We start from the raw sequence: 27,006 nt of genomic DNA, 5'->3' as shown, positions 1-27,006 counted from the left end.
TGGGGGAGAGTCTGCAGAACCTTTTTCCGCGGGCGCCCTCGCTGTTCGGCTTTGAAGAGTAAGTCCGCCGTATCCGAGGCCGCGACTGCCAACGGGGGGGGACCCGCTCCGCGCCTCCGGGCCCCTCTGCCCCGTCCATTGGTGCGGCCCCGATGGTGCAGCAGGCCCCGGATTCCTGAAGCCCTGGAGCGGTACGTGGGGTCCGCGGGCGGGAGACAAAGCGGCGGCGCCGCCGGGAAGGCCGCGAAGAGCGGACCCTGCCCCGAGTCGGCGGATCGGCCCGGGCAGGGCGCTCGCTCTGCCTGCCTTGCTTCTCAGGACCCCGCCGGGCTCTTGAAAGCGCCCTGCTCCCCTGTGCCCTGCGAACATGTTAGGTTGATTCACGTCCTCTCGGTTCCCCCGCACGTCTGATCTCTACGAATCCTGGCATTATTAATGGATGTCATCTCCCTTCATCTCTCCAGGGGCGTCTTCGGTAACTTTCTATTAGTTTTCTGCACCGTCGTGCCTACCCTGAGAGCACGATCACGTGGTTGTGTTTGACTTCATTCAAGAGAGACCAGTCTTCACATCCTTGTATTTTATTTTAAAAACCCTTCTTGGGATGCATGCGTGCTGTGAGCAACTCCTTTCGAGGCGGCGTGCTGATAGGTTAGGGCGGTGCAGGGCATAGGATCCTGGATCAAGGATCTCCAGGATCAAGGATCGCTCTTGTTTGGTAACCGCCGGTACTCTATTCTATCATCTTTAAGTTTTCATTTTCTTGGATCTGGACAGCTCCTCAGGATTAGGATGTGAGGAAACTGAGGCTCGAAAGGGGGGAAACCAACTTTTCAAAGAGTTGCAGTTAGTTGCTAGGAAGGGGGGAAAGCCAGATGTGATCTCAGTGTCTTCTAAAAACTCGCCTTACTGACCAGGTGTGTGTGTGTGCCCGCGGCTGCTCTTGGTATAGGCGAGCTTAATAATTCTTTTGAGTCGAATCACAAATCGCGGCTGAAAGAAAAATCCTTCGGACATCTACCCTACAGGTGTCTCACATCTATCACCTAACTCCCGGTTTCTTACAAGTGTGGTTCCCCTGACCACCATAGTCCTCCCCTGGAAGTTTGTTGGAAATGCAGAATTTCGGGCCTCACCCCGCCTGCTAAATCAGAATCTGCTTTTTAGCCAGATCTCTTAGGTGGTGACCAGAGTGCTGGTTAACGTTTGGGGAGTATCCATTGCCTTGTAATGATTTGTCCAAATTGAACCAAATAAATAAATAAATAGAAAATAAAAGGTATGCAGTATGTACGTATGTGTTGTAATAAGACGAATTATAAAGACAGAAAGTTTTTTTTGTTTTGTTTGTTTTTACATTTTTCTCATTTGCTGGTGAGTATATGATTTTTAAAAATTAACTATGTCTGTTTTGGCAATTTTAGCTTTGCATCCAAAAGTCTTAATCTGTAAAATGGGGTTAGTTGTAGCAGCTACCAAATGGTGCAATGTCCATTTGAATTTAAATAGTAATTTACTATTTGAATTTTTAAAATAATTACTATTTGAATTTAAATAGTAATTCAAAACGAACTTGTAAGACATCAGGTGCTGGTCTTAAAAGTAAGAAAGGAGGCTCAGCTGGTGTGGTTCAGTGGTTGAGCCTGGACCTGTGAACCAGGAGGTTACTGTTGGATTCCTGGTCAGGGCACATGCCCATGTTTGGGGGGTCCATCCCCAGTAGGGGGCATGCAGGAGGCAGACCATCAATGATTCTTTCATCATTGATGTTTCTATCTCTCTCTCCTTCTCCTTTCCTCTCTGAAATATAAAAATATGTCTTAAAAAAGCTCGTCTACTTTAGGGGAGCAAATCACAGCTCCTGCCAGCCTTTCTTGCCTTCGTTTAGGTGCCATAGGAAATGCAGCACTTGGCCACAGCTTTGGCCTCTGCTCCTTATGCTCAGGTATTTGATGCCTTGTTATATTCCTGACCTTTTCCTATGCAGATCCTTATTTGAGCCCTCTCCCCATCACTGAGCTTTGAGGACTGGAAGTTTTAACTGTTTTGACTTTTGTTCATCCCAAAGGAACAAGAAGGCTGTACGCTTTTCAGAATCCTTCCCACTGAGTAATTAGTTCTCTAAGGACTCCGTTGGTGAGAATAGAGCTCTTCAGTTTCAAGACCAATGTTTTTTATGTAAAAAGCCATCACCCTGCCCTAGCGGGTTTGGCTCAGTGGATAGAGCGTCGACCTGTGGACTGAGAGGTCCTGGGTTCGATTCGGTCAAGGGCACATGCCCTGGGTTGCGGGCTCAATCCCCAGTAGGGGGCATGCAGGAGGCAGCCGATCAATGATTCTCTCTTATCATTGATGTTTCTATCTCTCTCTCACTCTCCCTTTCTCTCTGAAATCAATAAAAAATATTTTATTTATTTATTTATTTATTTATTTAAAAAAATATATTTTTATTAATTTCAGAGAGGAAGGAAGAGGGAGAGAGAGATAGAAACATCAATGATGAGAGAGAATCATTGATCGGCTGCCTCCTGCATGCTCCCCACTGGGGATTGAGCCTGCAACCCGGGCATGTGCCCTTGACCGGAATCGAACCTGGGACCCTTTAGTCCGCAGATCGATGCTCTGTTCACTGAGCCAAACAGGCTAGGGCAATAAAAATATATTTTAAAAAAAATTTTTAAAAAGCCATCACCCTGAGTATTTGTGTGTTTTTTTAAAAAATATATATTTTATTGATTTTTTTACAGAGAGGAAAAGAGAGGGAGTTAGAAACGTCGATGAGAGAGAAACATCAATCAGCTGCCTACTGCACACCCCCTACTGGGGATGTGCCCACAACCAAGGTACATGCCCTTGACCGGAATCGAACCTGGGACCTTTGCGTCTGCAGGCTGACGTTCTATCCACTGAGCCAAACTGGTTAGGGCAAATATTTGGTTCTTTTTATATATATTGATATATATATATATATATATTGATTGCATATGCCCTGCCCAGGAATCAAACTGACCTGGTTCGTGGTCAGCCATGAACCACTGAGCTACACCAGCTGGGCCAAAGTAACTGTAATAGCTTTTCTATAGTTATAATTTTGTCTCCAACATCTTCCCCCAGTTGGCAATGTTATTGAAATGAACATTAAACTTAGTAATTTGTGGAAAGTATTTGTACCTTTATATTCTTCCTAGTAAGGAGTATACATTGTGTAACTTGATTTGAAGTTATATTTTTAACTTTCTGTTTATATGAAGATTATTTTAAAATATTGTTTTCTTGGCTTTTGTATGTTTACCATGTTACATTTTTAAAAAAAATATCATGTTCACTTTTATGGAATTGTATGGGAATGTAAAAGAATTGTATGGGAAGTGGAAAAACTGCTGACCAGTTTAGGAGCTAGTAAATAAGATTTTAGCCAAGTTCTATACCATATTAACTTTTGCCACCTGGGGGGAATTTAACTTCTCTATGACTATTTACTTATCTGTCAAATGAATCAACCAAATTCTGTTTCAGTCTTCTGAACATGCACACTCAGAGATGGACAGATGTGCTTAGATTTAGATCAGATTCACTGTGACCTCCCAACTCCACTGGCCTCAGGCCCAGGGTGAGGTACCCTTCTTGGTTTCTTTGTTCACAGCCTTCTTTGACTCTCCTTTTTCCTGATGGATTTTATCTTTTGTAGACTCAGTTTGCTGGGTTTTGTTCATAGATGAATAAGAAAAAAGCTGTCGCCCTGGCTGGTTTGGCTCAGTGGCTAGAGCGTCGGCCTACAGACTGAAGGGTCCCAGGTTCGATTCCACTTAAGGGCACATGCCCGGGTTGCAGGCTCGATCCCCAGTGGGGGGTGTGCAGGAGGCAGCCGATCGGTGATTCTCTCTCATCATTGATCTCTCTCTCTCTCTCTCTCTCTCTCTCTCTCTCTCTCTCTCTCTCTGCCTTCCTCTCTGAGATCAATAAAAATAAAACATTAAATAAAAAAAAAATAAAATAAAAAAGCTGTCAGCTAGCCACTTTCCCTGAGATGGGACTTAGACTCCAGAAATATTCTAGAGAAAAAAGCACTGGCAGTGTTACAGTTTGACAATTGTAGTGAAGGTTACAATCCTTTGTGTGTTACAATCTTGAACTGTAAAGATCTTGTTCATTGTGGTACTTTAGTGTTAAAATATGTGTTACTAAAAGGAATTTATTGGAATACTAGAGGCCCAGTGCATGATTGAATCATGCATGTGTAGGGTCCCCTACACGCTTTTGCTTTGGATCGCGGGGGAGCTGGCTGTCGTCCGCTGGTGCACCAGGCCGAGCCGGAGGCTTTTGAAAGGCCTGGTGCCGGAGTGGACAGCCAGCCAGCTCCCCCGCTTTCGCTCCCCGCTTTTGATGGTCCGCAGCAGGACGTAGGCTCGCTGCCCCAGAGGCCCTTTCTGTGCCGTAGCACAGCCATGGCGCAGACGCTGAGCTCGCGCCGACGTGAGCTCAGCCTCCTGCCCGCCCAATCAGCCCTCTCGGCCACCCCGAGTCCCGCGCCTCCTGGCCAATCGCGGGCATAGCGAAGGTACAGTCAATTTGCATATTTGTCTATTATTAGTTAGGATTGAAGATGACATATATTCTTTGAACATTGTATACACATAAATAACTTGATTTTTTTATTTTTTAGTCAGCTGCCTGTGTTCATTTTACTTAAACTGGAATTGCCAATTCTTTTTTGTGATTTAGACTCATCTGTTCTTTCTAAAGGGGTTGTAATCCTAATTGTTTAACAAATGCCATAATGTCCTTCAGTAGCCTAGAACTAATTTTGCAAACTATTTCTACAGGATTTAAGAAGATTTTGTTCATGTGTAAGGCATAGAAGATGAATTCTTCCTCCTCCACCATGAATGAAGAACCCGATGCTCTATCGGTAGTTAACCAGCTGCGGGATCTGGCGGCAGATCCATTAAACAGAAGAGCCATTGTCCAGGATCAGGGGTGTCTGCCTGGCCTTATTTTATTTATGGACCATCCCAACCCCCCTGTTGTCCACTCAGCTTTGCTCGTAAGTTGCCTTTAGTAGTTTCAGTCTCAGTGTTGTAATTTTGCGATTAAGGAGAATTTGAAAAAGTGTTTTCTGACACCAGTCAATTCTCTGATCTTCCGTGGATACCAGCTGTGTGTTCAACAGTCCAATTCAATTCTGACACTAACTAGCTGGAGCTATTAAACTCCAAGTCCCACAAGACTGCCCCCTCTTCAAAAGCCAGTTGAAAGTATCATTTCACCCATATTTCTAACTGAGCAGCTATAAATTGGGGGTTACACTGACCCCCTCCTCAGGTTTGATAATTTACTCGAATGGCTCACAGAACTCAGGAAGCCACTTTATTTACATTTCCTAGTTATTATAAAGGATACATGTGAACAGGTACATAGGGCAAGGTCTGGAAGGGTCCTGAGCACAGGAACTTCTATTCCTGTGGAGTTGGAGTGCATCTCCCTCCTGGCAGGGGGATGTAGTCACCACCTGAGAAATTCTGAATCTCCTTGTCCAAGAGTTTTTGTAGAGCTCAATCTTGCTACTCAGAAAGTTCCAAGGGTTTTAGGAGCTTTGTGCCAGGAACCAGACAGAGATCAAATATTTATGTTTTATTAAACTGCACCACCCAACCTCCCCAACTCTATCTCTCATCCCCTAACTCAGCAAGACCAGTGACCTCCATTTGGGCTCCTCCTCCCTGTGCTACAGTCTGGAAACTGCTTCCAACACAGTAAGATGAGGCAATTGTAGGGCCCACTTTTCTCTTCTCTCAGGGATTACAGTTCTATGCTGCCTCTTGTCCTGGTTATTATTTTTTTATGGAAGGATGGCAGTTCCCATGGCTGTTAATCCTTTATGGACTGAAATGAAAGTCAAGGTAGGAGAAGATGCAGAAAGACTAGGAGATTATAGACAGAGACAGGTTGAATTTGTGGTTATGTAGATGGTATTGTTTTTGGTAAAGACCAGGCACTTTGAAAATGGTGTAGTGGACCAGTAAAAAATGTGAATATCACTGGACTGAGATGGCAGAGTTTTGGATGGTGTGGTTCACAGAGGTATTCTGCTGAGAATCATGTACCAATGTCTGGTGAATGATGAGAGATTATGGGGTCTGTAGACCAGCTAATAAGATCCCTAGAGAATCGGCATATGAAGGATATACTTACAAAGTGTACTTTACATTTTAAGAGAAAAGCACTCTAGAAAAAATGAACTCAGAAAGTAGAAATTTGTGAGGTGAGCTCATCTTTTGCTTTTCAGTACAAAAAGACGTATTGAAGGTGAATTGTAAAACTAGAAGCAGTTGATTCCATGAAGGTGGTTGTATGTTTTGTCCCCCTCAGCAGTTTTAATTTTTATGTGAAAAGCATCTAGGGAAATGATGGCTATAGGGACTACTCCCTGAAATTAATAAATGGAATATAGTTTCTTGTATCCTTGACAAGATGAAGTGATGAAAATAAAACCGGGAACAATCTAATTTTGACCTTGCAGATAAGTTAGGAATCTTCATTTCAAAGAGCAGAATCAGCTACGTTAGCTCAAAGGATCGTTTCACCCCCAGGGGACTGCTCTGATGATCACATTTAAAGAAGGGTTTCTAAACACTTCAAAACCAATTGATTGTAAAAACAAAAAGCTGTTTTCCTCTTGCAGTAAGTTAGTAGTGGGTTTAATTTTGAATAGTCGGGACACGTGAATTAATGTATTACTGTTTCTGCTGTAGGCTCTTCGATACTTGGCAGAATGCCGTGCTAACAGAGAAAAGATGAAGGGAGAACTGGGTATGATGTTAAGCTTGCAAAACGTTATACAGAAGTAAGTACAATAGTGTCTCCCAATGCAGTAGAAACGTGGATCTTCTTGTTAAATGTGTACTCATTGTTAATATATGAATTTACTGAAATTTTAATTCTAATATGGGTTATATGTACAAAAAAGTTCTGATGGTCAATATTCTTATGTTTCTTATATATGTACATATATATATTTTTTAAATTTTTATTGATTTCAGAGAGGAAGGGAGAGAGACAGAAACATCAATGATGAGAGAGAATCATTGATCAGCTGCCTCCTGCACACCCCCCATTGGGGATTGAGCCCACAACCCAGGCATGTGCCCTTGACTGGAATCGAACTTAGGACCCTTCAGTTCATAGGCCAACACTCTGTCCACTGTGCCAAACCGGCTAGGGCTTAAATATTTGTTTTTAATACTAGTCCTTATGTAAATATTCAAATTTTATTTAAAAATGTTGATAAACATTGTATTTATGGATATTTTAAAAAAGAAAATCTTGCCTTGTGTGAAGTTTTGTAAAGTAAATTCAATTGCTAGCAGAGCAATATGGGTGACTAATCACATTTGAAAATATGCACAAAATTCTTTTGTTACTTCATCCCAGTCTTAACGGAAAAGAACTTTGTCAGTATTATGACAAAAAGGGCTTTTGGTGATATTTTCCTGAGTATCATTGAGAAGGCTCTCAGGGACTAGTGCTATTTAATTAGCATTTTAGCTAATAGGTGGTTTGTAATTGTACGGTTCATCTTGTTATTTACAACATTTTGAAGTAGGTTTGATAGATGACAGTTTTGTGGGTGAGGAAAATACTGAGGCTGTTACTTTATCTCTGGTCCTTCAGCTGTGTTGCCTCTGGGGATGTCTGGTTTGCTCCTTTCTTAGGCCTTGCTGATTTCTTTGTAGAGGCTAGAAATGGAAGATTCAGTGTTTTGATATTTCCACTGTGTCTGGAAGGAAAAAGGTAAGCTTTCTGAGGCTTTATCTTAGTTCACTTTTTATCTTATATAAGAGATGACTGCCTTTAAACTTAAAATAAATAATCACTTAATTTAATTTGACTTTTTAAAACTTATCTTGCAGTTTCTTTGGCTTGAGTGGTCACAAAAGTTCTTTTGTAATTTCCAAATACTACAGGTTAAATTATATCAGTGAAGAATCATCTAAACTCACCTCTACGACAGTGTTGTTTTTTTTATTAGTGTTCTTGACTCCTGGATAAATTTTATTTTATTAATCTCATTTTTTAGACATTACTTAATTATTTTGTTTTCATGGGGTTGGCTACGTGACAGACTAGTTCTTTGTGCTTAGATCTTTGATAATGACAAGATAGAGACTGAAATTTTCTTATTTTTATTCAGGTGATCAGTTAGGAGTTAATAACAAAATATTGACTGCCGTCAATTGTATTAACTATTGCCTATGGTTTGAGGTGAATTCCATTGGTAAAAATTTGGAATCTAGTTCTGACTTGAGAAAAATAATTTCTTTGCCCATCAGTTTCTTTATCTGTAAGCCTGAAGTAATACCTGCAAAGTAATTGATAATCCAACAAGATAATATCTGTAGAAATGCTTTGTAAATTCTAAAGTGTGTAAAATATAAGGTATTCTTATTTTTGTTCCTAGTATGCCTTATAGTTAACTATTTTTTACATTGATTTTAGAGAGAGGAAGGGAGAGACAGAGAGAGAGAAACATTGATGTGAGAGAGAAACATCGATTGGTTGCCTTCTGCATGTGCTCCAACCGGGGATTGAACCCACAAGCTGGGTATGTTCTCTGATTGGGAATTGAACCTGCCACCTTTTGGTGTACAGGACTTTGCTCCGACCAAATGACCCACACTGACCAGGGCATTATAGTTATCTATTTTTAACTGACATATTTAGTGCTATTGGATACAGTGAAAGGTTTAAGCATAATAAGGACACTTCTGTAGGCCTATTTTATTCATATGATGAACTTCGACGATTATGGATACCTTTAATAGGTATAGTTATTGAAGTTGAAAATATGTGGTAAAATTTTTAAAATGTTAAGAAAGGTGAAAAACTAATGTTGATATATTAAAATATACTTCATATTTGAACTTTAAAGATTTAGAGCAAAATTTAGAGGTACCACAGATTTAGCCTATAAAATAATTTCTTACCTTGCCCAGCTGGTGTGGCTCAGTGGTTGAGCATTGACCTATGAACCAGGAGATCACGGATCGATACATGCCCAGGGCTTGATCCCCAGTACAGGGCTTGTAGGAGGTAGCCAATCAATAATTCTCTCTCATCATTGATGTTTCTATCTCTCCTCTTCTCCCTTCCTCTCTGAAATCAAGAAAAATATATTTTAAAAAATAATTTCTTAGCTTGGTTGGCTGTGGTTGTGGTATGTGTGTGTGTGTGAGTGTGTATATAGGTAAGTAAGAGATATATCTATAAAATAGGGAGACTACTTGTATATTTGTAAGAGAAGTGGTGTGTTAGCTCAGGACATTATCTCAGCATATTATATGTGAAGGGGATCCTGATATGGAGCAAGAAATGGAAGAGGTTTGTTGTGGGGTAAGGTCTGTTGGATAAAGGAGAATGAAGCAATTTTGGACTATAGACTAAACTACAACACAGATTCACATCTGTAAAAGGAAGGTGGAGAGGAAACTAAATGGACAAGGAGAGTCTCAGTTTGCACTACAAGTTGGACAGCCAAAACAGTGGGGAGCTCCAAAGCAAGGATTACCCTGCAGATGAGTTTTCATTATGCAGGAATGGCCAGGCCCCCACTATTCAGTCATTGGCTGGGGCCTGCCCTGGAAGAGCCAGGCCTTGGAATGAATGAATGAAAGGTGTGTATGATGAATCTCAAAGCCACCACTGTTGGTGGCTCTATTACTAGACTTCCTGCAGCTGGAAGGCATATGTCTTTGTTAAAAGAAGATCCAAGCATTGTATCTCCATGGCTGCCACAGTGGCCTATCTTTTTAATTTAAATATAGTATTTTTTAAGAACAATTGTTGCTGGCTCCTCCAGTAGTAAAACAGATGTACATCTGTTGCATACTCCATCATTTTAATTTGGTCCTATAGCCCTCTCAAAAGAGAAGATGTGATGTAATGATTCTTATATACATTTTGCAACTCATTTGGCTGTTGGAGATCTCAGATTTGAAGGTTGCCTTTTAAACTTTTAAGATATCACCTCTGCCCTCGCTGGTTTGGCTCACTGGATAGAGTGTCGGCCTGAAGGGTCCCCGGGTTCGGTTTTGGTCAAGGGCACATGCCTGTGTTGCGGGCTCGGTCCCCTGTAGGAGGAGACAGCCGATCCATGGTTCTCTCTCATCATTGATGTTTCTATATCTCACTCTCCCTCTCTCTTCCTCTCTGAAATCAATAAAAATATTTTTTAAAAAAAGATATCACCTCTGTTTACCATTGAAGTTTGTATGTTTGAATGTTAAAAGTATGTGTTTTTGCTTGTGCTGGCTGGGCTTGTAAATATTAAGACTTTGTATTAGAATCAGGCTTTGGCATCCCATCTACATATATATAAAAGCCTAAGTGACCGTCCGACCATTCTACCGTCTGACCGGTAGTTATGAGACGCGCAGTGACCACCAGGGGGCAGACGCTCCGATTGGTAGCTATGATGCACACTGACCACCAGGGGCAGATGCTGAACGCAGGAGCTGCCGAGCTGTGGCGGTGACTTGGCAGCTGCAGTTCTTGGGTGACGCACCAGGAACCAAAGAGGAGGGAGTCCGATTCCGGGGTGCGTCACCCGAGAACCGCCCTCTTGCAATCCAGGACCCCTCAGGGGATGTCAGAGAGTGGGTTTCGGCCTGATCCCCGCAGGCCAGGCTGAGGGACCCCACCAGTGCACGAATTCGTGCGCCAGGCCTCTAGTTTTCATAGAACAAGCTGTAGCTAAGAGATCTATGTTCTATACTTTTTTTTTTTTTTTTCTTGCTGTCTAGTCAGTCAGGATGGGATTCCTGCAGGATCTCTGTAAGCATACTGAATTAGGGGGAGATTTAGCTGGGATTCCATGGACTTAGGCAACTAAGGAAGTAAAAGAGAGGTCTTCCCATATCCCAGAAATAGCCACAGAACCAAGAAAATCTGTTGTGAAGGGTTACTACTTTGAAGAGAAACTTTCCATTTAACAGTAATCAAAGGGGAAACCAAAAAGCAGAAGTACGAAGGGGAAATGGAGGTTATTCACATGTGAAACAGAGAGTAATATTTTATAAAATAAGGAAAATTCTGCATGCTAAAATTTTTGCCCATTGATTAATTATGTTTTGCTACAGAATGTTGCAGAGACTTCTAATGTTATTCAACAGCAAGTTTTACTTGTGTTGAGGTCAGATTGGTGCCTGTAGTCAATCAGATTGACTTCAAAGTCATTGTTTCTTTTAGTTCTTTAATTGTGAAAAGAATTTGAAGTTTTCTGTCACTCTGGCATTATGTCCTAATTTTAATCTCTTCCATGAATAAAATCTTATCATTAGTGGTAATAACCTTTTTACATTTTATTTTTATTCTGGATCTCTATGTGAAGAGAATTTTCTTTTAAAAAAATATTTTTACTGATTTCAGAGAGAGATAAGAAACATCAATGATAAGAGAGAATCATTGATTGGCTGCCTCCTGCACGCCCCCACTGGGGATCGAGCCCGCAACCTGGGCATGTGCCCTGGCCAGGAATTGAACCATGATCTCCTGGTTCATAGGTCGACGCTCAACCACTGAGCCCTGCCAGTTGGGCAAGAATTTTAAAAATGTCAATTTAAAACATTTGAACCCAGTTTAAGACATTTGCTAATTGCTATTTCAGGAGAAATATTTCTGATATAAGATGCATTTTATAAAAGTACTTGGAATATCTAACATGAAGTATCCTACCTTATAATAGAGAAACATGCAAATTGACCGCACCTCCGCTATGCCCATTATTGGGCCTGCGAGAGGCTGGAGGCGGAACTCCGGATGGCCTATTCGGCCGTTGAGAAGACCAAGATGGCGGCGCCCAATCCTCTTAGTTCCGGGGGTCCCGGGGGCGATCGCCACCCAGGGGGGCATGGCCGGGCCCAGCCAGGCACTCCCCGGGGGTCCCGGGGGCGATCACCACCCTGGGGGGCGTGGCCGGGCAGAGCCAGCTGCTCCTGGGGGTCCCGAGGCGATCGCCACCCTGGGGGGCGTGGCCAGGCCCAGCCAGCCGTTCCCCCGGGGGTCCCGAGGGCGTGGCCGGGCCCAGCCAGCCGCTCCCCGGGGGTCCCTGGGGCGATCGCCACCCTGGGGGGGCGTGGCCGGGCTGAGCCAGGCGCTCCCGGGGGTCCCAGGGGCAATCGCCACCCGGGGGGGCATGGCCGGGCCGAGCCAGCCGCTCCCCGGGGGTCCCAGGGGCATGGCCGGGCCCAGCCAGCCGCTCCCGGGGGTCCCCGGGGCGATCGCCACCCAGGGGGGGGCGTGGCTGGGCCCAGCCAGGCGCACCCGGGGGGGCATGGCCGGCTGAGCCAGCCGCTCCCGGGGGTCCCCGGGGAGATCGCCACCCTGGGGGAGGCGTGGCAGGACTCGTCCAGCCCCTCCCAGGGTCCCTGTGAACATTTCAGGCATGTGGTTGCTGAGACCCAGACCAGGCCTCTGGCCACAGATTCATAGCTTTGCGGAGACCTAGGGCAGGGATCTCCCTCATCTGCAGAGAGACAGAGGTTCTGCAGTGCCCCCAAGACGTGGGTGGGCCCAGCCAGGGATCAAGGGGCATGGAAGGACTCCTGGCAGAGGGGCAAGGACCCTCACCCCTGAGGCGGGGGTTGAGGAGTGGAGCCACCTCCGTGCTGCACTGCAGGGTACTGGACTGACTGATGTGATTCAGAGAAGCTCCCAGTGCTAATGTGCCTCGCTCAGGCAGCCTTCACACTTCAGAGGCAGTGACTACTGCTCCTGCCTTGACCCAAAAGCAAGCTCGCTACACCCTGCCCCATAGCAGAGCATGCCTAGGCAGTGAGTGGGAAGCCTTCCACCTGCTTCGGAGAAGCGGGGGGGGGGGCAGTAAAGAATGGGGGGAGAGGAAAGAATGTGGAGCATCCGCAATGAAGAGGTGCTTAAGAAAGAGGCTGGGAAGCCTGACTGGAAGGTTTGTTCTGTTTGCTGGGCCGCTGCCCCTTAGGAATCGAAAAGAGCATGGCTCTGAGGGCTTCCTGTGTGCTGAGTCAAGTTCCACAGCCAACTGGAATTGGCCTCAGTTTCCTGGTCTATAAAATGGATGAAGCGTGTCCCAGTGCCTTTACTGAGCTTTGATGGCCAATTGAGATACTATATAAAGAAAATGAGGGAAGAAGTGAGAAAGAAAAGGAAGGACAAAAAACACAAAAGAAAGACTGAAAGGAACCTGTAAACCCATTGTCACTTAAATAGGGAATATAGTCAGTAGTGTTGTAATGATGGTATGATGTCAGGTGGGTACTAGAAATATCGGGGAACACTTTGTAAAGTATATGATTGTCTAACCACTATTCTGTAACTAATATAAAACCTGAAACCAATACAAAATAATGTTGAATGTAAAGAAATGAAAATTGGAGTGAAATTTTTATAAATTTCAAAGTTTAAATAAAAGCTGTAAAGGAAGGAAGGGGAGAATAAAAAGTGTTTTTCATTTTGCCACTTCATTAAAAAGACAGTTGTTTTTATATGGTGCTTTTATACTTTTCTAAGTCATTATCTCATTTTAATTTACGGGCAACTTAAAGACAAGATAAGTATTCCCTCCACTATTCAAAGAAAGGAAATCTTGGTGTCTGCTCCTAATGATTCAATCGTCAAGCCCTTATTGTAAAGCAGGGTTAGTAAAATTTTCTGTGCAGGGTCATATCTATACTAATAAAAGCCTTGGGGGTGATCAGGCCAGCAGGGGAGGGTATTTGGGGGCAATCAGGCCCACAGAGGAGCAGTTAGGGGGCAATCAGGCCAGCAAGGAAGCAGTTAGGGGGCAATCAGGCAGGTAGGTGAGCGGTTAGGAGCCAGCAGTCCCGGATTGTGAGAGGGATGTCCAACTGCAGGATTAGGCCCGATTCCTGAATCGGGCCTAAACCTGCAGTTGGACATCCCCCGAGGGGTCCCATATTAGAGAGGGTGCAAGCTGGGCTGAGGGACACCCTCCCCAGTGCACGAATTTCGTGCACCGGGCCTCTAGTACTGTAAATAAAAACCCCTTTAATAAAATGTGGCATAGCAACTTTGTTTTTTAAAATACATTTTTATTGATTTTAGAGAGGAAGGGAGTGGGAGAGAAGGATAGAAACATCAGTGATGAGAGAGAATCATCATTCGCCTGCCTCCTGCATGCCCCACACTGGGGATTAAGCCTGCGACCCGGGCATGGGCTCTTGAATGGAATCGAACCTGGGACCCTTCAGTGCACAGACCAAAGCTCTACCAGTGAGCCAAACCAGCTAGGGCCACAACTTTAAAATATCTCATTTCATCTGAAGAACTTCCTGAAATTCTAGATTTTGAAACTGCCATAAGAAATGGTGGTCTATTCTTGTTAAAATCTTGGATGAAAAGTGTGTGCTTTCATTTCTTTATGCCTTTTTTCTGTGTTCTTTTTCTTCTTAGAATGTAATTTTAAAATCTTATTATAGGTATACAGTATGTGGTATATTTGTAAAAACTAAAAAATGTAAAAAAGGAAGAAAACCCATAATACCATTTATCTTTTCAGTTACATATATGATATTAGACTTACAGAAAAATTGTAAAAGCAGTACAACTATGCCTATACACCCTACATCTCCCCTGGTGGCAACTCTTGTGAGAACCCTTAGAGTTTAGGAGGGAGATTCGAGCTCAGCCAGTGTGGGTCAGAGGTTGAGCGTAGTAGGCCTATGAACCAGGAGGTCAAGGTTCAATTCCTGGTCAGGGCATATGCCCCGGTTGTGGGCTCGATCCCCAGTTGGGGGAGCGTGCAGGACGCATTTTCTCATTGATGTTGCTATCTTTCTCTCCCTCTCCCTTCCTCTCTCTCTCTTCTCTCTCTCTCTCTCTCTCTCTTTCTCTCATCAATAAAAACATATTTATTGCCCTGACCGATTTGGCTCAGTGGATAGAGTGTCAGCCTGCGGATTGAAAGGTCCCGGGTTTGATTCCAGTCAGGGGCACATGCATGGGTTGCGGGCTTGATTCCCAATTGGGGGTGTGCAGGAGGCAGCCAATCATTGATTCTCTCTCATCATTGATGTTTCTATCTCTCCCTGTCCCTTCCTCTCTGAAATAAATAAAAATATGTTTTAAAAGAAACAAAACTTACTTATTTTTTATTTTTGTTAATCCTCACCCAAGGACATTTTTCCCTTTTTTTTTTTTTTTAAGAGGGAGTGGAAGGCAGGGGGAGAGACAGAAACATTGATGTAAGAGAAACACATCCATTGATTGTCTCCTGCAGGTGCCCTGACCAGAGCTGGGGATTGAGCCTGCAGCCCAGTTTATGTGTCTTTGACCAGAATTGAACCCGGGACCCTTCAGTCAGTGGGCTGATGCTCTATCCACTGAGCACCTGGCGAGGGCAATAAAAACTTTTTTTTTTTTTTAAAGGAGATTCGAGTGGGGGTGCCCCAAGGTGGGCACACACTGGCCTCTTTGTCTTGAGGAGTTTTATTTACTTTCCAAAGGTGGGGATTTTAGGGGAGATCTCGGGGGAGATCCCAGTAGAATATCCTTTCAGGGTTGTGGTCTCCACTGATTAGTCAGCACCAGGGCCGGGGTCATTAGTCATTGCAGCTGGTCCTGGTCTTGCCTGCCTAGTTTTACTGCTTTTCTTGCCCTGGAGCTGAAATACAACTGAGGCCTAGATGTTATCTCTGGGGAGGAAAGGTCAGGGAAGGGTCCTATGACCAGCAATATGCTAGGGGAGGAAAGGCCACCCTGGGGGTGAGGTGGCACCAATTTTGCCTGCTGGTAGGCACCCGGGTGACCTGTATCTGGCTGTAAATTGCTTGGCCAGTTTGTTCAGCTACCTGTCTCAGTTTCCACATTCCACTTGTCAAGGAATTTTCCTAGCTTCTTACTATCCTGCCTCACCGTGAAGTATATGGAAGTCTTAACTGGCCTTTATGGGCAATATAAAATGTTATTAGCATCTAGAATTAGAGTGACTTGCTATATATGACCAATAAGAAAATGTTATACTTGTATTCAGAATAAAAATTATTTTTGCTGTATAATAAAGATCATAGTTCACTTTTTAGTTGTGTTTTATGATTAACGTTTTGAACCTTTTCAATATATATAACTAATTAGAAAAAGTGGTGAGGAGTCAGTATACTTCATTATGGAATACTAAATTACTGAGAGAAAAATTCTAATGACTCTGTGAAGGAGCCTTTCAAGGTAGTCTTTTTTCTGATCTCAGATTTTAAAGACTGAACTAAATCCAGGGCATTAATCAGCTCTCCATTTTCACTTGCCTAGGAAGATTAGGGCAATTAATACTTGTTTAATTATACATTCTCTCTAACATTTATGGCCAAATGTACTATATAACTGTAGATTTTTTTCTGCTTGAATATTTTGAATCGTAGTATTTGAACAATAATTTTGGTTTATTAAAAATAAAGACTAGCCCTAGCCGGTTTGGCTCAGTGGATAGAACATCGGCCTGTGGACTGAAGGGTCCCAGGTTTGATTCCCGGTCAAGGGCACATACCTGGGTTGCGGGCTCGATCCCCAGTAGGGGGCATGCAGGAGGCAGCCAGTCAATGATTCCCTCTCATCACTGATGTTTCTATCTCTCTTTCTCTTCCTCTCTGAAATCATTAAAAATATATTTAAAAAATAAAGACTAAGCTTTTCTGTAAACTAGTGGCCTGGTGCACAAAATTCGTACAGGGGTGTGTGTGTGCCCCTCAGCCCGGCCTGCACCCTCTCCAATCTGGGACTCCTCAGGTAGCAGTCGGACATCCCTTTTGCAATCTGGGATCACTGGCTCCTAACCACTCTGCCTGCCTTGCCTGATCACCCCTAACCACTCTGCCTGCTGGCCTGCTTGCCCCCAACTGCCCCCCATCCCCCGCCGGCCTGATTGCCTCCAAGTGCCCCCCCCCCCTGCCGCCAGCCTGCTCGCCCCCAACTGCCCCTCCCTTCTGGCCTGTTCGCCCCCAACTGCCCCTCCTGCCTGCCTGTTCACCCCCAACTGGCCCCTCCTGCCGGCCTGATTGCCCCTAACTGCCCTCCCCTCCTGCCTGATCTCCCCTAACCACCTCTGCCTCAGCCCCGCCACCATGGCTTTGTCCGGAAGGTCTCCCGGTCTAATTAGCATATTACCCTTTTATTAGTATAGATACTCTTGGATTTTCTTTTTCTTCAAAAGTATCCACACTAATAAAAGAGAAACATGCAAATTGACCATCACTCCACTACGCCCACCAGCCAATCAGGGATGAGTATGCAAATTAACCCAACAAAGATGGCGGTGGCCACGGAGTTGGAGCCAGCAGGAGGCTTGGGTTGCCCCCGGTGACAGAGGGAGCCAAGCTTCCCGCCCGCCCTGGCCGTGGCTGAAGGAGGGGCTGGGATCCTGGGTTGCTGGGGGGTGTGGCCAGCCTGAAAATGGCCCTCAGTCCTTTACCTAGGCTGGCCACACCCCCATGCGGTGAGGGTCCCCCCTGGGGGGCCTGGCCAGCCTGCAAACAGCCATCAGCCCCTCACCCAGGCTGGCCAGGCACCCCAGCGGGAACCCCCACCCTGAAGGGGGTGTGGCCAGCTTGAAAACAGCCCTCATCCTCTCACCCATGCTGGACACGGCCCCCCAGCGGGGACCCTCACCCCATGGGGGCGTGGTGGCCTGCAAACCACAACAGGCCCCTTGCCCAGGCCGCCCCACGCCCCAAGGGAACCCCCACCCTGATCCGGGACACCCTTCAGGGTAAACCAGCTGGCTCCCACTTGTGCACCAGGCCTCCCTCTATACTAATAAAAGGGTAATATGCTAATTAGACTGGGAGACCTTCCAGGAGACCTTCTGGATGTTCTTCTGGACAAAGCCATGGTGGCGGGAACAAGGTAGAGGCGGTTAGAGGCCAAGAGGGGATGGCAGTTGTGGGTGATCAGGCCGGTGGGGGGGGGCATTGGGGGTGATCAGGCCAGCGTTGGGGGGCAGTTGGGAGTGAGCAGACTAGCAGGGGGGCCAGTTGGGAGCGAGCAGGCCGTCAGTGGGGGTCAGTTTGGGGTGAGCAGGCCAGCAGGGGGGCAATTGGGGGCAAGCAGGCCAGCAGGGGGGGGCAGTTGGGGGTGAGCACACTGGCACGGGGGGCAGTTGGGGGTGAGCAGGCTGGCAGGGGGGCGAGCAGGCCGGCAGGCAGAGTGGTTAGGGGCAATCAGGCAGGCAGGCAGGCAGGTAAGCGGCTAGGAGCCAGCAGTCCCGGATTGTGAGAGGGATGTCCGACTGCCGGTTTAGGCTTGATCCCTGTAAACCGGCAGTAGGACATCCTTTGAGGGGTCCCAGATTGGAGAGGGTGCAGGCCGGGCTGAGGGACACCCCGTCCCCGGCCCCGTGCATGAATTTCGTGCACCGGCCCACTAGTATTTTTAAAAGAAGAAAATAATTATTTATAATTGATTTGTTGGTCAACAATATGCCAGTATCCGCGTACTCCTTACAACTTAAGGTTGGCAGTATTTAAAATGTCTCAGAACTGCAGTGACCTTTTCAATAAACTAAGTGCTGAGACATCTCCTAGAAAGTAGTCTTTTTCATAGCTTTGTGCAATACAGAGTCAAAGTCATTCGAAATAATTGACCTCTGTGGTCAACAGTGACTCAAAAAAGCACTTGGTATAATAAATTGAGGGCCCTTCTAGAAAGTTGCCTGGAATTGAAGGTCTTTGTGGCTAGAATGTATACAGTCTGAATATTAGAAATTGTCGTATTCCTGCTCATTAAATAAGCAAATGGATTGCAAAAATATGTATTAGGCTTTGTGGAAGGTACAGAGCGAATACACCCCTATTCTTGAAGAAAAAGAAATAGAAAATTAAAAAGAAATAGGAAATTAAAATGTACAGGCATAGTACTTTGAATGGCGGTTGAGCTGAGCCTAGAAAGGAGAAAAGGCATTTATAAAAGGTCACAATGAGCTGGTTTTGATAGAGCTCAGTTGGTAGAGATTAGATTTTAAAGGCCTTGAATGTATGTTAAAGGATTTGGACTTTATAGGTGAAATGAGGTGAAATGCGCCTGCCTCCTGCATCGCCCTACTGGGGATCAAGCCTGCAACCTGGGTATGTGCCCTGACCAGGAATGGAACCAGGGACCTCTTGGTGTATGGGTGAATGCTCAACTACTGAGCCACACAGGCTGGGCACATGCGGCTATTTAAACTTAAATACAAATAAACAATTCATGTCTTTAGTTGCACTTGACAGACACATTTCAAGTGCTTAATAGCCACGTGTGAGTGGACAGAGCAGGTACAGAACATTTCTTCAGTGTAGAAAGTTTGTTGGGTAGCATGGCACAAATGTTTATGTGGGGGGCTATAGCAGGATTTAAAAGTGTATGAATAAACTTTTGTCTGAATTGTGGTTTTATGATACATATATGCTTTGTGAAAAATATGTAAAATTGCAAATTAAGGAACAGAATCAGTTTGAATTTACTGAGAAATCTCTATTGAATAACTCTAATATGAATGATCTTCTAATTTGTTTTCTCCTTTCGGATTTTTATGTTGTATTTTTCTTGAAGGTCAGGTTACTTTCACATTCGGAGTTGAATGTTAGTGTTAATCCAGGGACTTGTTATATCCTGATCTTTTTAGTTGATTTGGTACTTAATTAATGATTTCAATTAAATGTGCTTTTATATCATTGTAGTGATGATGAGTTTGAATCTCAATGAACCATGGGTTTAAAATGAAATGCGAAGGCTTTATTATAGACTAGATGCTTTTTCTACATTACTGATTATTCTAGGATTCATTGGTATTTTAAATTGAACAAACCAGAATGAAGAAAGCAAGACTTAGCAAACTTGAGGAATAAAATGATAGAATCAATAGAAGTGACAATACAAATTTATATATTTCTTTTCAAGGACTACAACTCCGGGAGAAACAAAACTGCTGGCCTCTGAAATCTATGACATTCTTCAATCTTCCAATATGGCAGATGGTGATAATTTCAATGAAATGAATTCACGGCGAAGGAAAGCTCAATTTTTTTTGGGAACTACTAACAAACGTGCTAAAACAGTGGTTTTACATATAGATGGTCTTGATGATACGGTAAGATCTTTATAAACACGTGGTTCATAAGATGGGAAAGAAATCATGTTAACTAAATAGTTTTCTCAGTGTCACCTGCTAATAGTCTTGAAGAGTATGTCCCAATGTTAGTATTTTATACTGATAAAGGGGAGCATTTTGTGCTCAAGAGGCTAGTTAATCAGAGGACATCACAATTTTAAGTATTTATAACCTAATACTAGAACTTCAAAATACATGAAGCAAAACCTGACAAATGCAAAGAGAAATAGACAAATCTACAGAGAGTTAGAGGTTTGAATACCACTCTCTCAGTTAATAGAACAACTCTACAGAAAATCAGTAAGGGTATAGAAGACTCAACTCTAATAACCAACTTAACCTAATTGATATTTATAGAATACCCCACGCAATAGCAAGATAATATTCTTTTCAAGTGCATGGGGGACATTTGTCAAGATCGCCTCCTTTTTTCCTTCCTTCTTATTTGTTGATTTAGGGTTTATTTTTTTATTATTTATTTACTTATTTTTCTTCTTTATTGATTAAGGTATTACATATGTGTCCTTATTCCTCCATTATCCCCCCACCTCCCCGCTAGGGTTTATTTTATATATCTTTAACTCTCACAGTGTAGCTTCACTTACTATTGCAGTAGTTCTTCCTTATCGCGGGTATAAGTTCCAAGAACCCCAGTGATGTCTGAAAGCACCGATAGTACCAAACTCTATATATGCTTTGTTTTTTCCTATACATACATGCCTTTTCAATTAAAGGAAGGAAGCACTTTATGGCTTATCATTGGCATATTTTGCCAGCCTCATTACTCTTGTGCTTTGGGCCATTATTGAGTTACTTGAACACAAGTGCTGTGATAACCACAACATTTGATCTGATAACCAGGAGGACTGCTAAGTAAGTAAGAGGCAGGTAGTATTTACAGCATGGAAACGCTGGACAAAGGATGAATTATTTGTGTGTGTGGAGGAGGGGTGGCACGAAATTGCATCATATTACCCAGAATGATGCGCAATTTAAAACTTATGGATTGTTTATTTCTGTGGTTTTCCATTTAATATTTTTGTACCACACTTGACAGCAGGTAACTGAAATAACAGAAAGCAAATTTGTGGATAAGTGGGGGCTACTCTTTATCACTTTATGCATAACGTAAGACATAGCACTGTACTTTCATTTCCCTTATCTCTGCCTTTGTGCTATTGTTATCATATGTTTTATTTCTGCATATGTTATAAGCCTCCAAATACATTCCTATTAGATTAAATGTTTTAAAATTTTTTTTCAAAATATATTTAAATTTATTGATTTGAGAGAGAGAGAGAGAGAGAGAGAGAGAAACATTGATTTGTTGTTCCACTTATTTATGCATTCACTGGCTGATTCTTGTATGTGCCCTGACCGGGGATTGAACCTGCAACCTTGGCATGTTGGGACTGTGCTCTAACCAACTGAGCTGCCTGGGCAAAATTCTTTTCAATTTTTTATTGTAAAATATATATAGCATAAAATTTACCACTTTTACCATTTTTAAGTATAGCTTTCAGTGGTATTAAATACATTCATAATGTTGTGCCATCATCCCCACCATACATCTATGTATGTACAATTTTTTATCTTGTAAAACTGGAATTCTGTACCCATTAAACAATAACTTCTGTTTCTTCCTTCCCTGCAGCCCACCACTACTCTACTTTCTGCCTCTATGATTTTTTAAAAGTTAGTCTCTTCTAAAGAGAATGACAGAACTCAGGACGCAGCAGAGCAGAGTCCACAGGCAGTGTACTCAATCAGCCCCTGTGGGTCTATGCACTGCCATGCCCCCTATCCCAGATCCTTGCCTGGGGAGTATTAAAATGTAATCGGGAGTAGTGAAAAATTGGTTTAAATAGGGAGATAGCAAGAATGTGAGTTGTTTGGAAGGATGTGGGAATAAATGTGAAAGCTGATTTTATTTCATAGAAGAGAAGAGAATCGGGTAATTTGAAGGCAGTGCTTCTCAGGGTGTGATGCAGAGACTTGGCGTCAGTTGCAGATTCCTGTCCCCTCAGAAGTACCAATGCCTGGGTACTGGTACTTCAGCCCTAGCCGGTTTGGCTCAGTGGATAGAGTGTTGGCCTGCAGACTGAAGGGGCCCAGGTTCGATTCCAGTCAAGGGCACATGCCTGGGTTGTGGGCTCAATGCCTGGTAAGGGGCGGGCAGGAGGCAGCTGATCAATGATTCTCTCTCATCATTGATGTTTTATTTTTCTCTCCTTCTCTCTGAAATCAATAAATATGTATATGTATATTTTTAAAATTCTTTATTGTTGAAAGTTCTACATATGTTTCCTTTTCCCCTCATTGACCTCTCCCTGCCTGCTCCCATCCCCCAGCCCATGCTCCTACCCCAGTAAAAAAATATATATATAAAAAAAAAAAAAGACAGTGGTGGAAATCCTACCTTAAAAAAAAAAAAGAAGTATGGAATTAGAACCTAGTCTCAGTACTGTTTTTCTTTCCTGTTTTCAGCATAGAAACAGGAAAATTTAGATGTGTGGGCTGGGGGGGAAGATGGGATGAGGAGAAACTACTTTTTAATTCATCTTCTCTTTGGATCTTGTGTTTGAGATAATCACTTACTTGATATTTAAGTAGATATATCTGAAGACAAATAAAAATAAAAGCATACTGGAATATGTCTGTGTTTCTATGTGGAAATGATGAGAATAGTCTACTGAGGGGTGAAGTAAAAATCCCTTAGTGTTAGACACTGGACCTTGGAGATAAGATGACACAGAGATGGAATAACTGTGGCATAAGTGGAAGACCAGGGTAGTGTATTATTAGGAGTTGAAGAAGCATTGAGAGGTTATGTTATATTGTACTGTAAGAGCAAAATGAGAACCGAAAGGAGGATATTGATAACCCTGGAAAATGAAGTGGGTACCTATTGAGAATGGCATTTATGAAGGATATAGTGATGGTTATAAATACCAAGTGCTTTAAAAAATAGTCAGACACTGAGTGCTCACTAATTCTAACTTTAATATAATTTATCCCTAGAGATTTTTAAGCTACAGCAGAGGTCAGCAAACCTTTTCTTTAAAGGGCCACATGGTAAATATTTATGGTTGTTCAGGGCTTATAGTCTCCAGGTACTAACTATGTTGTAGAATGAAACTAGCTTCAGACATTCTGAAACACATAGGTGCAGGTGTGTTCCAGTAAAACTTTATTTTTTAAAATATATTTTTATTGATTTCAGAGAGGAAGGGAGAGGGAGAGGAGAGATAGAAACATCAGGGATTGATCAGCTGTCTCCTGCATACCCCCAGTGGGGATTGAGCCCGCAACCCAGGCATGTGCCTTTGACTAGAATCGAACTGGGGCCCCTTCAGTCCTCAGGCCAATGCTCTATCCACTGAGTCAAACCGGCTAGGGCTAAAACTTTATTTACAAAAACAACTGGTGGACTAGAGTTTGCCCATCCTTGAGCGAAAGGTATGTCTACTTCTCAGCACTTTTTCTTTTTGCTTTAAGATTTAAATTGACATTGGTTGACTTCTTGTTAAAGTTATCAAAACTAAATATTAGTAATGAGATTGAAAAAATCTAGCAGAGAATACTATTCTGTTGATCTTATAAAATGTAATAAATTTGACTTAAGCACCGTTCTCCCCATGCCCTCACATAGGAGATGGTGGAACTGAAATAGGGACATTTGTTCCCCATAGTGCTACCCCTTCCCCCACTCAAAATCTAATGACTAGTTTAGTGTGGTTTCAGTTGATTATTCCCTTTTAGTATTTTGCCAATTTTGATAACAATTTGCTTTTACTTTTTCAGTCTCGGAGAAATCTATGTGAAGAGGCTTTGTTAAAAATTAAAGGTGTTATTAGCTTTACTTTTCAAATGGCTGTTCAAAGATGTGTGGTGCGAATCCGGTCAGATTTGAAAGCAGAGGTTAGTATTTTAAATATTCTCAAGATTTTTAAATATGCTCAAGATTCTAGGAAACAAATCAGTGTTCAAATTTGTCCCTTTTTTATCTTGGCCTAGGCTTTGGCATCAGCGATAGCATCAACCAAGGTTATGAAGGCTCAGCAAGTTGTGAAAAGTGAAAGTGGAGAAGAGGTAAAAGTTTTACAGGCTTTCTTTATACCTACCTCTGACTCCCGATTGTTCTTTATGGCTAGCAGATTGTTTTTAAACTAATAGTTGCCAAGGATATAGCAATGTGATTGGGTCAGATTATCTCAGTGTTTCTTGGTTAACACTTAACTCTTTCAGAAGTATAGCAAGATCTTTTGTGGATTTCAGCCTGTTTTTATATCTTATATTTTGTGGATTTTAGAATCTTCTTTATTTCAGTGCAGATGTCTTGCCGATATTATATAGAAATAAAGGAGATGTGGTTTCCTTGCATTGGTCTTTATTTATTTATTTATTTATTATTTTTTAAAAATATATTTATTTTTTTATTTTTATTATATTTTATTGATTTTTTTACAGAGAGGAAGGTAGAGGGATAGAGAGTTAGAAACATCGATGAGAGAGAAACATCGATCAGCTGCCTCCTGCACACTTCCCACTGGGTATGTGCCCGCAACCAAGGTACATGCCCTTGATCGGAATCGAACCTAGGACCCCTGAGTCCGCAGGCTGACGCTCCATCCACCGAGCCAAACCGGCCAGGGCTAAAATATATTTTTATTGATTTCAGAGAGGAAGGGAGAGCGAGCGAGAGAGAGAAACATCGGTGATGAGAGAGAATCACTGATTCGCTGCCTCCTGCACGCCCCCTACTGGGGACCGAGCCTGCAACCCGGGCATGTGCCCCTGACAGGAATCGAACCCGGATCCTTCAGTCCGCAAGCCGATACTCTATCCACTGAGCCACACCAGCTAGGACTGCATTGGTCTTTAAATACTTTTCTAACCTTAATTAGTTTTGCCAGTCCCAAAAATAAAACTCTAGTCCCACCCTTTTTACATAGTAAAAAGCTTTGCCTCTTGCTGTTCTTTCCACTAGCTGTGTGGTAGGGAAATGAATCTATATGGCTTCAGCTCATTTGAAGTGCCATAGAAAGGACATTCAGTGGCTCTCCAGAGGCCCACACAGTAGCCAGATGGCTTGATTTTTTTGTTGTTAATCCCCACCTAAGGATATTTTTCATTGATTTTTAGAGGAAGGGGGGTGGGGGAGAGAGAGAAAGAGAAACATCGATGTGAGAGAGACACACAACAATTGGTTGTCTCCTGCATGAGCCCTGACCGGGGCAGGGATCAAACCTGCAACCCTTGACCAGAAATTGAACCTGAGATCCTTTAGTCTGTGGGCCATTGCTCCTAACCACTGAGAAAATCTGGCAGGGGCCAGCTGCTTGCTTTTGTCTTTTTTTAAAATACATTTTTATTGATTTCAGAGAAGAAGGGAGAGGGAGAGAGAGATAGAAACATCAATGATGAGAGAGAATTATTGATCGGCTGCCTCCTGCATACCTCCTGCTGGGGATCAAGCCCACAACCAGAGCATGTGCCCTGACCAGAATAGAACCGTGATCTTCTGGTTCATAGATCGATGCTCAACCACTGAGCCACATCTGCGGACCTGCTTTTGTCTTGTTCATTTATTTTTAAATTTTTTAAAATTATAGTTGACAGACAATATTATATTAGTGTTAGATGTATAGCACAGTGATTCAACATTTATATACTTTACAAAGTGATCCTCACAATAAGTCTAATAACTGTTACCATACACAGTTATTATGAAATTATTGACTCTCTTCCCTATGCTATACATTATCTCCCAGTGACTTATTTTGTAACTGGAAGTTTATACTTCTTCCCCTTCCCCTTTTCCTCCTAACCTCCGTCATCTTGAAGTAGACAAAGGTTACACATTTATTCCTGTGTAGTTCTGCCTTTCTGTGCTTACACAGTGTCCAGCAAATGGCTCTCCCTTTATGTAAGAGGAACATTTTCAAAGGACTATAGCCCCTGAAAATAAATACTGTGGTGATTAGAATGAGGAGAAAGTTGATCTTTCACTTCTGACATAGAACTATCAATTATGTTGACTTTGCAATAACTCTTCACATGTTCTCTGTGTCAGATGCTGGTCCCATTCCAGGATATGGTTGTGGAAGTAGAACAGAACACAGAACTGCCCGACTACCTGCCCGAGGATGAGAGCCCCACGAAGGAGCAGGATAAAGCAGTGTCCCGCGTGGGCTCCCACCCAGAGGGTGGGGCTAGCTGGCTGAGCACAGCTGCAAACTTTCTATCCAGATCGTTTTACTGGTGACTTCAATTTGGGGTGCAAGGACTGTGTGAATGAACAAGGGGCCAGTTTTCCATTGTCGTGGTGAACTGTCAAGTGCAATTTGCAATAAGTTATCATGGAAAATTTTTAGATTACATGATTGCGTATGCTGCGTTTTACATTTTATTGGACATTTTGCCCCACTAAGTGGTAAAAAGGACAGAGGCTACAAGGAGAGTTGCTTTGTTTATGAAGGTATTTTGGTTTTGTTTTCCTTTGTTTAATTGCCTCACATTTTAAAAAAACATGGGTCCACAATTAAACCAAACATTATATGTGCAGCTTTACATCTTATTTTACATGAAACACCTGGTAAGGAAAACTCACTTTCTCCTCAGGTCTCAGGACCTATCTGAAGAGAAATTATTAAGCTCAAGTTGTGCATGAATTACTAAACATTTCCCTCTGTTTTTCTTCATGAAAGATGGTACTCTATAAGAGCTGAAAATGTTTCTCATTACCCCCCTTTTGTGCCTTTTAAAAAATTTGCCAACCATGTTTATAGAAAGGTCATTACTAATGACATTTTGTGAATTAAAATGTATTCATTTGAATGTAGCAATCCCCTAAAAATACAATTCTACAAAAACTT

At 42.9% G+C, this 27,006-nt stretch overlaps 1 protein-coding gene across 2 annotated transcripts; it reads left to right on the top strand.

Moving 5' to 3' along the window:
* Positions 1-27,006, top strand: ARMC1 (armadillo repeat containing 1). Of its 2 annotated transcripts, none has more exons than XM_008150380.3 (7): positions 1-191; positions 4,824-5,044; positions 6,753-6,844; positions 19,918-20,107; positions 23,933-24,049; positions 24,146-24,220; positions 26,205-27,006. In XM_008150380.3, exons 2-7 carry the CDS (start codon positions 4,862-4,864, stop codon positions 26,394-26,396), a joined length of 849 nt encoding a protein of 282 aa, XP_008148602.1. In that variant the 5' UTR covers positions 1-191; positions 4,824-4,861; the 3' UTR covers positions 26,397-27,006. The 2 variants fall into 2 exon arrangements, with proteins under 2 accessions (XP_008148602.1, XP_054564465.1); XM_054708490.1 differs by having other exon boundaries at positions 10-58.

The sequence above is a fragment of the Eptesicus fuscus genome, chromosome 19, assembly GCF_027574615.1.
Source record: "Eptesicus fuscus isolate TK198812 chromosome 19, DD_ASM_mEF_20220401, whole genome shotgun sequence".
Taxonomy (NCBI): Eukaryota; Metazoa; Chordata; class Mammalia; order Chiroptera; family Vespertilionidae; genus Eptesicus; species Eptesicus fuscus.
Note: the sequence above shows the minus strand (reverse complement) of the source record. Positions and strands in the feature narration are given on the sequence as shown.

Coding starts and splice junctions, on each gene's coding strand:
- ARMC1 (XM_008150380.3), top strand. CDS start 4,862: ATGAATTCTTCCTCCTCCACCATGAATGAAGAACCCGATGCTCTATCG. Junction 5,045..6,752: donor TTGTCCACTCAGCTTTGCTC/GTAAGTTGCCTT, acceptor TTTCTGCTGTAG/GCTCTTCGATACTTGGCAGA. Junction 24,050..24,145: donor GGTCAGATTTGAAAGCAGAG/GTTAGTATTTTA, acceptor ATCTTGGCCTAG/GCTTTGGCATCAGCGATAGC.